General features: G+C 30.8%; 1 protein-coding gene and 1 long non-coding RNA gene across 5 annotated transcripts in view; one reads left to right on the top strand and one right to left on the bottom strand.

Annotated features, from left to right (window-relative positions):
• LOC114254820 (UDP-glycosyltransferase UGT5) overlaps nt 1-11740 on the bottom strand; it is a 66002-nt gene extending 54262 nt beyond the window's left edge. The window contains exons 1-2 of one of the 4 annotated variants that reach the window (XM_036286668.1): nt 10763-11740; nt 2090-2342 (exon numbers count right to left, since the gene is read on the bottom strand). In XM_036286668.1, coding sequence (XP_036142561.1) covers nt 2090-2342; nt 10763-11620 — 1111 coding nt within the window. In that variant the 5' untranslated portion in view covers nt 11621-11740. Of the gene's footprint in view, nt 1-2089; nt 3379-10509 lie in introns of those variants that run through there. The other 3 variants (XM_036286667.1, XM_036286669.1, XM_036286665.1) reach the window with 3 other exon arrangements.
• The window catches only part of LOC105839541, a 58054-nt gene that overhangs the window by 32551 nt on the left and 11305 nt on the right, over nt 1-14198 (top strand). The window lies entirely within an intron of this gene.

Raw genomic sequence — 14198 nt, 5'->3', positions numbered from 1 at the left:
TATAAAATAATTTTATTAAGAAATGTTCTATTTTTAATTACTTTCTTATTCTACATGTTTTAATAGAATTTAATAAATTTTAAAATGTTAATTATTTACTGTTTAAGAAATAAAATTCTTCACGTAAATTTTATGATAACTTTAAACATTACGACATCATCAGAAATCGAAGTTTCAATATGTGTGTAAAAAAGATTGCTAATTATTTGACCGAATAATTGTGATGAATAAAGTGACTCTCCATTACTTAATGCAATTTAATCAATTTTAACACAATATTTCTCGTTTATTGAGTCGATAATTGAAACTTCGTAAATAGGAAATTGAGTTTATGAATAAGTATATAAAAAATTCAATTATTTAAGTTTACTTTGATACTTTCGATAGAACCTCCTTAATATTAATAGACTAATTTTTATTTTTCACGGTTATCTATCTTTTTATTTATGAATATTTTTTATATTAAATCTTAAAGTGAACACTAAATTTTTTAAGTGTGTACTCTGAGTACTCTTACATACAGAATTTAAATAAATAAATGAATAAATAAATAAATAAAAATTATTTATTTATTTTGCATATTATATTTACATTAAAAATAATACTTTATACTGTTATTATCATCTCGTATTTGTTAAAAAAACTGTTCTTTAAGCTGTTATTTAAAGTTTTAAAATAAATTATATAATAATAAAATAAACTATATAAAAATAAAATAAACTGCATAATAATAAATTATTTTTGTTGTTACCAACTTGCGCTTATTTTGTAAATATTTAGTCTTCTTTATAAATTATTTATTGAATTCTATCTGCGTTTTATCAGAATTGATGTTTTTATGTCCGGTGTACATAACTATGCTATGTAAGCCATTCGTCACACTACTTATTATAGACACAGTTTAGCTATTATTATATTACGCAACATGCACTTCACATCGTAAGAACTGTATTTACCGCGTCATTTCCTAATGACGATTTTGTGCTTTATCTCTAATTCCCGTTTATCATAATACTCGCCAATTAAATGCAATAAATTAATAACATCGTGCACTATACAACAGATAAAGAAGGATTTCTATCTAAACTTTCAATAACAAAAATTTATTTTTTTAATGCTTTGAAACGCAGAACCTTAAAAATGTCTTATTAAAACATTAATTGTAAGTCGAAAGTTTGAATACCTCAAATTTATTATTGTGTACTGCATGCAAAACTTTAAAAGTGTTTTTTTAATGATTTCGTGTAAACGTGTTTTTCAATGTTTTCTAAAACAGTTAACATGATTTTTCAAGAACGATTGAACCGATTAAAATATGCATATATGTACAATGCATATTTGCATACATGTTTAAAGTGTATCTTCACCGTCGGAATCATTTTTAAATCGATATCTCTAAAACTTAAATTCTGGCATATTTAATATGAAAAAAATTTCCAACAAAAATTGAATTTTTTATTTTAAAATGTATTAGTGTCTTCGAAAACATTTTTTAAAATTTATTTTGATATAAAATACATACATTGATATAAATTAAATGTTTTATTTTTCAAGTTTTACATTAAATAAACTGAAGAGCTGTCTTGTAACGACAGTTATGGACCAAAGGATGCATGAAACGGCTTTTAACATTTAAATTAAGAAATATAAAAGTATATGTACAATTTTTAAATATTATAACATATAAATATAATGAAATATCCATAAAACAGATTTTATATACTCACTGCAACAGCTTCGAGAAAATTAATATAAAAATTTGTTATCTAAATAAGAATGATAAAAATTTTTATTACTTCCTTTTGTAAAAAACAAAAAATATTTCTACAAATTATTCTTTGGGAAAGAATGACTTAAAACTTTTTCCTATTTAAAAATCAATATTAATCTCGTATTTTCACAATAATAGAATTAATTAGAAAATAAATCAAAATCGAGATCTAATATAACAACTTTTAATACGTGCCATCACATGAAAAAAGAAAAGTATGCAATATTTGTGAAACGTTGGCGCAACGCTGTATCAAAACCCAACATGTATCCGGAAGCCCTTTTATTGGAAGACGAGAATGTTTGTCCTTTTACTTACTCATCACGTCAAACTGGGGCAGCCATGTCTTGAACATAACATTATTCAGCTTGCGCGGTAACTCATCAGTTTCCCACTTCCAGAGAACTTTCCGTGAAATCGAGCCAATTACATTTAATATCGCATTCAGTTTTTCTTGTGGCATCGAATTCATCTTGATCATGGATCCTAAATTAAAATATAACACTCCCTCATAGGCGTTGTCAAGAAACTCGGCTACGTCCTTCGGCAACGGGTTGAGTTTAGACGGAATGTGAAGCCCACCTATTTCCACTACATTAAATAACTGAGGTCTATTGCCATGAATACTACTATGGGTATTCACCAGCAACGCCTGCGATTGCTGGGCAATTTCTTTCAGCTTGGGAAGATCTGGCCCAAAGACTTCGTTGGCAATAACTTGATCCATAGGTCGAAACCAACACTCGTAGATCATTTTAGATAATGATACCCACAGAACATTTTGCATCCGATGGAAAAAATCTAAAGGTTTAGTAAAGCCAAGCAGTATCATCGGAACGTAGCTGGGATTATCCGTGTTACCTATGTCATTGTTAGTCCACGGCATGATTTGATGCGATGACAGACCTATGTAAGGTACCTTAAAGCGATGAATAAAACCCAAATAACAGTCAGTGTTGAAATTTTCCGTAAGAATCAAATCGAACGTTTCGTTAGATCGAAGAAACTCTTTGACAGCCGAACTCCGCAGACCAGTACATGCATAATCTGCCATGAACCGCAGCATACGTAATTCCAGCAGAGGACGAAACCATGCGTGATTAATCTGTTCAAGATCCACAACGTTCACAAAGATGCCAACTTTAGGCACCAACAGTTGGACGTCCTTGTAATTAGGCAACAGCTCTTTCATTTTCACATTGTCGGTTCTAGGGAAATACGAGATCACAGTGAGCTCGTGACCTCTTCGAGCTAATTCCTCTAGAAGCGGCTTAAACACATCAAAGTGACTCTTGCCCAAATGACCGAAGACACCAAGTATTTTGAGTTTTGTTTTAGTAGTATTAACGAACAAGGTCTGGTTTATAGCTAAACAGCATGTAGAGAGCACCGAGATCGATAAAAGAACAATCAATAAATATGTTTTCTGCATGTCACAAGTTTGTCGAAATAAGTCTAATTACAAGTAAATAACAAGTTGATAATTTAACTATGCAACGACCGACCTTCGCTAACGAACTTCGCTGACAAACGGTCAATTAATCTGTCCATTTATTCGGTATACAACCGACTGACTACTCGAGTGCTTATTCGATCACTAACATGTACGTTATTAATAGAATGGTGGGGATATTGCGTGTATGTGTCTCTCTGCCTGCTTTACGATAGTAAGATAATGTTTTCTTAGTACGATAGTGATTGACCAATCAAGCCAATATTATATGAACGAATTATTACAGTAATATATGCTGTTTCATTGTTTAAAAAAATGGCGGTGACGAGATATATAATTATATATAATTATCAACATGATTTCCTACATTCTGAGATTATGGAGTAAAAATCTTGCTGATTATATTATATTTTCCTTATTTTTCTTTAGGTTGTCAGATTCTTTTTTTTATTAGTATTTAAATTATTGAGCTAATAAAATTAACAGTTTTATTTTGATAATATTTACAACATAACTGTTTCTTTTACATTAATTAATTATAAATAGATAAACTCCAAGATTTCTAACAAATAATGAAAAATTTATTTTCCATTCTTTGTCTAAATATACATGACACCTATAATAATTTATTTAAATTATTAATTCAATTCAATTAATTCAAATTATTATTTGATAATGATAAAGGGCCCCGCACAAAACCATAGAAAAAAACCTTTCTGTCGAATTGGCTGAAACTCTGGGAATACATGGTTCCTCACGTGCCAAAAGTCTCTATGGACACTCAGAATCTACGGCATGTACGTGACGGATGTTTCAATCAGCTTCAAATAATTAATCCTTTTTGAAATTGTTTCGGATGATATAACCGCAGAGAATAAGGCATTATAAAAAACCACCCACACACACACACACACACACACACACACACACACACACACACACACACACACACACACACACACAAAACATACAATCACAGATTCACACACACACACTCACAAACGGATCCTGGGTAGTGCTAAGAACGGATATATCAAAGTAATCTTTGAACCTCTTTGAATTTTCATATCTCGAAAACTGTTCATTTACAAGTTTCGTGTCCTTTTGATTGGCATGCCTGGAACTACCTATTTCCAGATTCTCAACCAATTCGACGAAAAGGTTTTTTCCTATGATTTTGTACAAGGTCTTTTATCTACTTGCCTGTAATTAATACAAAAATTCTAATGAGCTAAATTATTATTTTATTCATTTTTAACATAAGAAGAAAAATATTAATGTTTTTAACACATTTACGTTCCTAAACTTACAATTTATGTAACCGTGTGTTATGTAAGTACTAATAGAAAACGCAAATTTAAAATTTAAATAAACCTCATTCTTGATTATTGCAACTAGCACAATAAATAATTTATGAGTAAAGCTATCGAGATTATTTGATATCATCAAAACATTTAAATGTGAGAATTTGAATTATTATTAATCAATATCTTAAATCTTTATTTTGAATGATCCAGAATATGCTAATTGTTTTCGTAGACATTTTAAAGTAAAAGTTTGGAAAAGTGATTGATGTTCATTGAATTTGCTCACTCGCTCTTTTATTTGCTCCTTGTTCGTTAGAGAAAAAGAAAGAGAGAGATAGAAATTATTCCAGTACAATAAATTCGTAAAGTATTCTTCAAACCATCTCCTGTTCTGTATTTTAATTTTTCAAAAATTTATAGAAGAATAGCATAAAAATATCTGAAGAAGATGTATATACCGCAGTTGGAAGTCTTAAAAACTTTTTGAATGTATAGTATTTAACAAGTATTATATATATTATAAATACAAATAGAATAGTGTTTAGAATATAGAGAAATAAATAAACATCAAATGTGGTAGTAAATCTGGCTAAGGTAATATTTTTTGCAATAAATTTTCCTTAATATTTTTGAGTGAAAAAAATATATTTTAATTAAAATTAATAATGTAGGAGAAAGCCGAACAAAGTGGCCAAGCTAAGATTTGCTGATTATTTAAACTGACTTGCAATCGCCGTAAAGGCATCAAAATTGGTGATTATATACTTTAACTATCCTAATACATAATAGAATTTTTCAATCGCCTTAAGATTCAGTATTGCATTTTTCAAAAATGGCCACTTAGCTTTAAAATAAAAAATGACTGATAAAAAATGGTTTAAATTTACTGAAAAAACTTATAAAATAATGTATTTTATTTATATAAAAATTACATAAATTTAGAACAATTGCTGAAATTACTTGAAAAAAATGATTTGATATAAGACGCTATAGAAAAAATTAGAAAGTTCAAAATGTTAATTAAGGCCTATTAATAAAAAAATGCCATTTTTTTTATATTAGGCATGGTAATAATACAAAAGGAAAAAAGAGTGCTCGGCAAGTAGTGGCCAACAGCCATCACCAGCTTGGCCACTTTGCCCAGATTGACGAAATTACACAAAATTTGTTCTATTTTAACAACCCGCCGGAACTATGTAATCGTCATAGCGGGATTTTGTATTCAAAATACCACTCTTTTAAAACAATTTTGTTGAAGAACGGTAAGTCAAAGTTAATTTAATAATAACAAATACAAAAACTGAGCACTTATTTGTAAGACTAGCGCGAGAGATAGTAGAGGATTCTCGGAGCCATGAGATTCGCAGTGAGCGCCGCGTGATGCGCGCGTGCTGGCATCAGCTGTGTTTCCGAAAACAAGATTCAAGGCTGGTGATCCCAGATGATCTCAGCAGCCGTTTTCGGGGCAGTCTCACTTGCCGCGCTGTAGCGAACACACCGAACCCCGACTTAGCCCGCGCGCTGGGCATACAATAAAGGAATCTACATAAGTACAACAAGGCTCTTTCGAGTAATTCGTGATCCCGGCCTATCCTGACATAAAGTTCCGTCCGATACCCTTTCGGTTTTCTTGGTTCCATAGTTAATTTTTCGACATATTTTATATCAGAATGATTAAAACCTACAAAAATTTTAATAACTTTGAGAGACGACACATTAACTGGTTTGGGCTTATCAACGTGACTGAGGACATTGAATGGAACGAGTTCAGGTTTTCTTCGCGCGATGGCAAAACCTTACGACCCCTGTAACTCCCTGTGGCCGCTTTGGCCACCATGGTCACTCCAGGCTGTCCCCTATTTAGTATTATGGTATTACTAATCCAGTTTTGTTTAATCTGGTTTTTGAAGTAACTGCATTGAAAGTCCAAAAGTAATGGTAATTTGAATAATCTACGAAATGTATAAAATCACATAAGAAGCAATGTTGATTTTATACGCGCGCGCGTGTGTGTGTGTGTGTGTGTGTGTGTGTGCGCGCGCGCGCGCGCGCGCGCGTGCGTGCATCACTTATTGAAATTGCTAGGACTCGTTTTCGAGATCAAAAAGCGATTTCTAAAGTCAATTTACCTTCTAAACGATTTTGTCATCTGTCTCGCCAAAGTCAAAATAAGATCATAATCCCCTATCAGATCTACAGCTTCTATCTAAACAATTCTATAAAAACATTTTTTGCTATTGTCCATAACCTCTGGGACTAATTTTGGAAAGATTAAATTGTGGCCTAATCTAAATTGGTGCATTACCATCACTTTGACCTTTCATATCTCGACATTAAAGAGTATGCTCAATTTGAGACTTTTAGGAGATTAATGTCTCCATGCTAAACTATCATTTAGCACCAAATTTAAATTTGAATTGAATGGCCACAAAACGAGCAATTTTTGGCCTGTTTTTGCGGTCACTCTTTAAAAAATAAAATTTTTGACGATCAAAATGTAAATTTTAAACGTGTAAATAAAAAGGCTGTTTTTGGTTTCTAAAAATATAAATAAGATATAAATAAAAGAAATATTGTTATGTATGTAGATTTTAATTTTCTAAATACAATAAAACTGTTAAAAAATTTGTAAGGCTTAGGAAACATCTTGAAAATTAAACAAGAACATACAGATTTATTTATAGAAATTTGGATAATGTGTATAAAAATAAATCAACTTGAGCAAAACATAACAAGTTGATTTATTTTTCAATTTTTCAATTAACCAGAATGTAAAAATAAGTAAAAGAAAGATAAAATATAAAATATAATTCCCAAAAATTTTAAAAATACAAAAATCCTATCCTATTTCTATCCTATCCTCTTATAAAATAGCCATGTAACCCTAAAGTTGCCTGCTAATCGCGATTGCATTGTTGCCGCTTTATTCCGATCGCGATTGGCTGTCTCGCGCTTGACTCGCTTCGTGTGCGAGAGTCGTGGTTGACAGTTTAGTCGAGAGTAGCTGTCATTGAATTTGACAGCTATCATGTGAATATACATATTGATGTGCACGTAACAAATCGGTTATGTGCATATTACATATTAAACACGACTCTGAGGATGTACTATCTGCAATAAAATCATTTGTTGTGAAAAATCCTCTTATAAAATAGCCATGTAACCCTAAAGTTGCCTGCTAATCGCGATTGCATTGTTGCCGCTTTATTCCGATCGCGATTGGCTGTCTCGCGCTTGACTCGCTTCGTGTGCGAGAGTCGTGGTTTGACAGTTTAGTCGAGAGTAGCTGTCATTGAATTTGACAGCTATCATGTGAATATACATATTGATGTGCACGTAACAAATCGGTTATGTGCATATTACATATTAAACACGACTCTGAGGATGTACTATCTGCAATAAATCATTTGTTGTGAAAAATAAAAACAATTATTTTTTATAATAACAAAAAGTTAAACAAATTTTGCAAAATTTTAAAATGATAAATTACAATTTAATATTTTACATGAAAAACTTTATGTATATACACATAACACTTAGTGAAAAATAACTCATTGAATTGATATCAAATTAAGAGAGAATTGATATAAATTGCATTGATCAAATCAAATTGATATCAATTTGATAGTTATTTCTCACTGGAAGAGTTAGAAAGATAAACAGTGACAAACACAAACAAGAAAGATATGAAAAAATAATATGGGCAAAATATAATAGAGTGTATAAAGCAATAAAAATACATGAGAAGCCTTTGTATATTTTAATGGGGTATAAAAGTAGAGAGTCAGTCAATGATAGCAAGATTTAAGTGCGAAAACGAGGCATTAGGGAATAGATATTGAAAAAAAGAAAAAGTGTAATTTTAAATTGCTACACAATTTAAAAGTAGAGACTTTAGAACACTTATTAGAAGAATTTACAAAATTGCGAAGACAAAATTTCTTTGTTAGGAAAATGTTATCAGAGGTAGATATAGGTAACTATTGAAAAATGCTATGTACTCGTCTGGAACTTGCTATAAAATAGTAGTTTACTAGCGATTAACTCGACGATCAAAGAAGGCATGTAATTGTTTCGAATCCTATCTAAAGAAAGGCATGTAAAGTCGATTGCTCGCATTTCTCGAAGTTTATTGTTGTCGCTTTTCCGCGATGCCGATTGGTTCTCTCGCTGCGCTTACTTCGTGTTGCAAGAGTAGCTGTCATTGCGACTAAATTTTAACAGCTGTTAAATTTGTATAGATATTATATCTATACAATTATCGTTGTGATTTATTTTTAAAAAGTAAAAAGTAAAGTAGTGCGCGCGAAGCGCGCGTCTGTGGTGTCTAATATAAATAAAAAATACAAAAAAAACAAGCAATAGAACCAACATTATCGCATCCTTTGTTTTGAGTTTCAACAGAAAAGAGATTAAAAAGTTAACCTTAGAACGTCACACGGAGGTAATTTTATATATAGCGAGCCCCAGAAGTGACTTTGAATTTATCTCCTAATTTAACAGATAAAAGGATTGACTCGAGACACTGACCATAATTCAATTTAAAGTTTTAGAAATACAGAAAGAAAGAAACATTAGCTAGATTCAGAATGCCATTAGCTACCGAGCAGTACAGACGTAAAACTCGTTAAAGCTAAAAGTTAAACTATTTGAAATTAACTAAATTAAATTAAAAGTTATTAACTTTTAACTTTTTATCATTAACTTTCAACTTTTTAATTAATTACTACTCAATCTTGAAAATATTTAGAGATAAATATTTCTCTGCTTTATCTTCAATTTACATCTTTTCTCAAAGCATCTTTTAATCCTATCTTAGAATTTTAAAAATGTAACGAAAAGTAACGATATTTTTAGCGTTATTTTTAAGTAACAATAACTCGTTACTTTTCAGTTTACAACGGTAACGACTTTTTACCGAAAGTAACGGTAACGCATCACTTTTAAAAAGTAACTTTTCCAACCCTGGAAACAATAATGGTAGATTAATTAATATACAAGAATATATTTCTAGAATTAGATTACAATTTCGATGCGATATAATACTCGGCTCGCGACTCGCGTGTCGTATGCTTGCTCCGAAGAGCGTCTCGTCACGAACTCCTGAACGCTCCGAAGCAAGACAAAATATGAATGCCCTATCCCCGAAACAAACATGAACGGTTCATGTAAATCAAGACATACAGTCAGAATATATACAATATACGGAGAACATAAGTTTAAATATGAAAATAAATATGAAAATCGCGAATATATATGTTCCTACAAAAGTTATCTAAATATACAATTAAAAATCCATATCAAACTTTATATTTTAAAAAATGAACAGAAAATATCAAAATTAATTTAAAAATTATTTATCATATATTATACGTAGAAGTCTTTTTAAAATGCAACAATAAATGTCTAACAATCTTATTATGTTTTTTATACGTTTTTTACAAGAAATTTTTATACATAAAATTAAGATCTAAAAAAAGCTTATTGTCCTAATTGTGTATGACTTGACGTATGTTTTACGCCGTTGCATACACTGCATTTTCAATATAATTAAAAAATATTTTGTTATTGATTTTCAGAAAAAAACATTTTATTGTTTTTCAATATTTCAGTAATTTGTCTCAGAATATGGATTTCAGTAACATAACTTTTCGAGCAAATTGTGCACTACCAATGTTTTGATAAAATTGTATTTCAAGCAATTGTCTCGATACTCTCGATACTCGAATTTCAGTGTTATGACTTTTTGGACAATTGTCACACTTTTAACGTTTTAATAAATTTTTTTTCGAGGCAATGCATGTCCATCAAAAAAAGATTTCAAATTTTTTTTCATTTAATAAATTATAATTTTGTATTTTTACATTAATAAAGATAATTTGAAATCTAATTAATATTTAATATAAGGACTAAAGAACGCATACATTATTTAAAAAAAAGCAAGTTTTGAAAAAGTAAGATGATGTTCTTTTACTTACTCAATACATCAAACTGAGGTAGCCATTTTCTGAACATAACGTTGTCCAGCTTGCGCGGTAGCTCGGCAGTCTCCCACTTCCAAAGGACTTTCCGCGAAATCGATTCGATCACATTTAATATCGCATCTAACTTTTTCCGTGGCATCGAATGCATCTTGATCATAGAGCCCAGATTGAAATACAGCACTCCTTCATGGGCATTGTCAAGGAACTGAGCTATATCCTTTGGCAGTGGCTTAACCTTAGACGGAATGTGAAGCCCACCTATTTCCACTACATTAAATAACTGAGGTCTATTGCCATGAATACTACTATGGGTATTCACCAGCAACGCCTGCGATTGCTGGGCAATTTCTTTCAGCTTGGGAAGATCCGGACCAAAGACTTCATTGGCAATAACTTGATCGATAGATCGAAACCAATATTCGTAGATTACTTTAGATAATGATAGCCACAAAAAATTTTGCATTCGATTGAAAAAAACTAGAGGTCTAGTAAATCCAAAGAATATCGACGGGATGTAGCTGGGATTATCCGTGTTACCTATGTCATTGTTAGTCCATGGCATGATTTGATGTGATGACAGAGCCATGTAGGGTGCCTTAAAACGATGAATAAAACCCAAATAACAATCAGTGTTAAAATTCTCCGTGAGGATCAGATCGAACGTTTCGTTAGATCGAAGAAACTCTTTGACAACCGAACTCCGTAGACTGATACTGCACGCGTATTCTGCCATGAACTTCAGACGTAGTAGTTCCAACAAAGGACGGAACCACGCGTGATTAATCTCTTTCAAATCCAGAATATTCACGAAAATGCCGACCTTGGAATTCTTCAGATTAATGTCTTTATAATTAGGTAACGGCTCTTTCATGTTGGCATTATCAGTTCTAGGAAAATAAGATACCACAGTAATCTCGTGACCTCTTCGAGCTAGTTCTTCCAAAAGCGGTTTATATACGTCGAAATGACTCTTGCCCAAATGTCCAAAGATACTAAGTATTTTGAGTTTTGTTTTAGTAGTATTCACAAACAAGCTCTGGTTCACAGCCAAGCAGCATGTAAAAAACACCGTGAAAAAAACGGTGAGAAAATATATTTGCTGCATGTTAAAGCAATATCAAATTGATTATTTTACTAAGCAATAATCGATCTTCACCACGAACTTTTACCAACAAACTGGCAGTCAGTGAATCAGTCCGTTTTTCTACGTACACTTTCGCCGTACAGTCGATTGCTCGAATCTATTTGACGATCTGTAACCACACACACACGCACACACACACTTAAACTTGTATATATTAATATAAAAGTTTGTGTGTGTGTGTGTGTGTGTGTGTGTGTGTGTGTGTGTGTGTGTGTGTGTGTGTGTGTGTGTGTGTGTGTGTGTGTGTGTGTGTGTGTGTGTGTGTGTGTGTGTGTGTGTGTGTGTGTGTGTGTGTGTGTGTGTGTGTGTGTGTGTGTGTGTGTGACGTACAGTGGAGGGGATATTTCACGTGCATATCTTTTCGGCTGCTTCTTTATGATAATGAGAAAATATATTCTCTTCTGTGCGATAGTGACTGACCAAAGAGATAGTGTATCATTGGACAATCACGTAATAAATGTTATTTTATAGTTGCAAAAAACTATGAATGAGAATTAATCAACATAATTTTTTATATTTGTAATGCATAAATCTCACATATTATCCTTAAGAGGATGTTAAACTGCTCGTCAAACTTGATCGAGGTCGATAATGTAGAGTCATTGCACGTTATTAACAAAATTTTGTATGTATTTCTTTCATAGATTTAGAAATCCTTTTCCAGAATTAATTGTGGAGAATTTTTAATTCTGTAAATGCAATAAAAAGTTGTACATTGGAACAAATTGTACAATTCTGACGATAAAACAGATAGGATCCTCTTAAACACCGAAAACTTTTTTTCTAAGGTTCCTAGGCTCATTCTAAAAGCACAGTATTGTTCTTTGCTGAAATGCCAAGTGCGCTCCATGCTTATTTTATACGTACAAAGTCTAAAACTTTTATACGCAGCCAATGTTTTCACGAGTCGACTACAGAAGTCGATAACAAAACTATAATTTTCTAACTTTCTTTCGTTTTTCGTATGAAATTGATCGCAGCGCATCCCGTTATTATCTGTATTTTAATTTTGGAGAAGGATTTTCAATTCCATGCAATCAATAAAAAGATTTCGGTGTCCGAAAATTAATGATAAAACAGAGCAGTTTAGCATCCCCTTAAAAGGACTAAGTAACAAAACAATATATAATTTTTTACTTTTAAAGTTAAATGTAAAGTTAAATAAAATATAGATAAAATAGAGGAGCATAAAAAAAGCATATTACATCATATGAGTCATCTATTTATCAGTTCAATATCACGTTACAATTTGAATATCCACAAGAAGAATAAATCAACCTTAGACATCAGCAAGCTTCGTCGTCTACATAAGTTTCTCTTTTTTTCTTCAATAATAAGACGTTTCTTTGAAATATTAAAAAATATTCTCTCAGCCTGATCATACTTATCGTCTACATTTCAATAGATAGACATAATTTGAATACCACGTTATATAGATGTACAATAAAATACAATATACGTATATGTAAATCCTAAAAACATTATGTATACTTTGGCTCAAGGTTCCACGTCTATGAAAATTTGAACGTTCTCCACACGACTTGATTTACAATGTTAAATCTACTTTAAACACTTTGCGAAGTATCAGAATATCTTCGATACAAATAAGTCACTGATAATGTATTTGGTTCATTTACACAAATCAATTTTGTCTTAACTAATTTTTAAAACCTTTTCAGTTTCTTAACAGTATTTGTTCCATACTTGAACAATAAGTAGATGAATTTTACGAAATGATTCTTATGGAATTTTTATTTATTCCGAATTATTTTAATTTTAAATTGTATTTTACCTCATTAAGAAATCTATAGAAAATCGATTTAATTCACATTGAATTTATAAAATTTTACTCTACAAATCTAAAAATCAGTCTACAAACTTTAATTAAAATAATCACACGTTTAATTGGAGTACAATATCAAAAAATATTTAAAAAATTAACAATGAATAAAATTTATTAAGAATTCAAAAAATAAAATAAGTAAAATTATACTATTAATGTAAATATTGCCATTATTATTTTAATAAGCAATTATTTAATTTCAATTTCTCTAAATATTACATTAAATAATTTCAATTTTCTTTTAATTCTAAAAAAATTATGTTTTAAGCAAAGAATATTTATTACAAGATAAATTATAAGATAAAAATTTTATATGTTAAGTAGAAAGACTTATATAAAAATATTCACTATGAAGAAAATACTTTAGATTGATACAAAAAAATTTCCAGGACAATAATAGATTCAAAAAGATTCCATGAATTTTTTCAATTACGGATTGAAAACCGCGTATTTTCGCGCGTTTATCTCAGATTATTTATGGACGGTAAGTATCAAACACAATTTGTATTAGTCCTGTTTGCTCTTTTACTGAATATTGCCGAAGCTTAACTTGAGCCTTTACAAAACATCAAAAGAGTTGTCCCACGATGCTAATCAAATCTTAAAAACCGAATGTGTTTGAGAATATACTCCGCTATCTATTACGCAGAAAATACAAAGTTTATCGTAATAATAATTTGTAATTAGAATTGTCAA

Source organism: Monomorium pharaonis, chromosome 5 (genome assembly GCF_013373865.1).
Source record: "Monomorium pharaonis isolate MP-MQ-018 chromosome 5, ASM1337386v2, whole genome shotgun sequence".
NCBI classification, from domain to species: Eukaryota; Metazoa; Arthropoda; class Insecta; order Hymenoptera; family Formicidae; genus Monomorium; species Monomorium pharaonis.
Note: the sequence above shows the minus strand (reverse complement) of the source record. Positions and strands in the feature narration are given on the sequence as shown.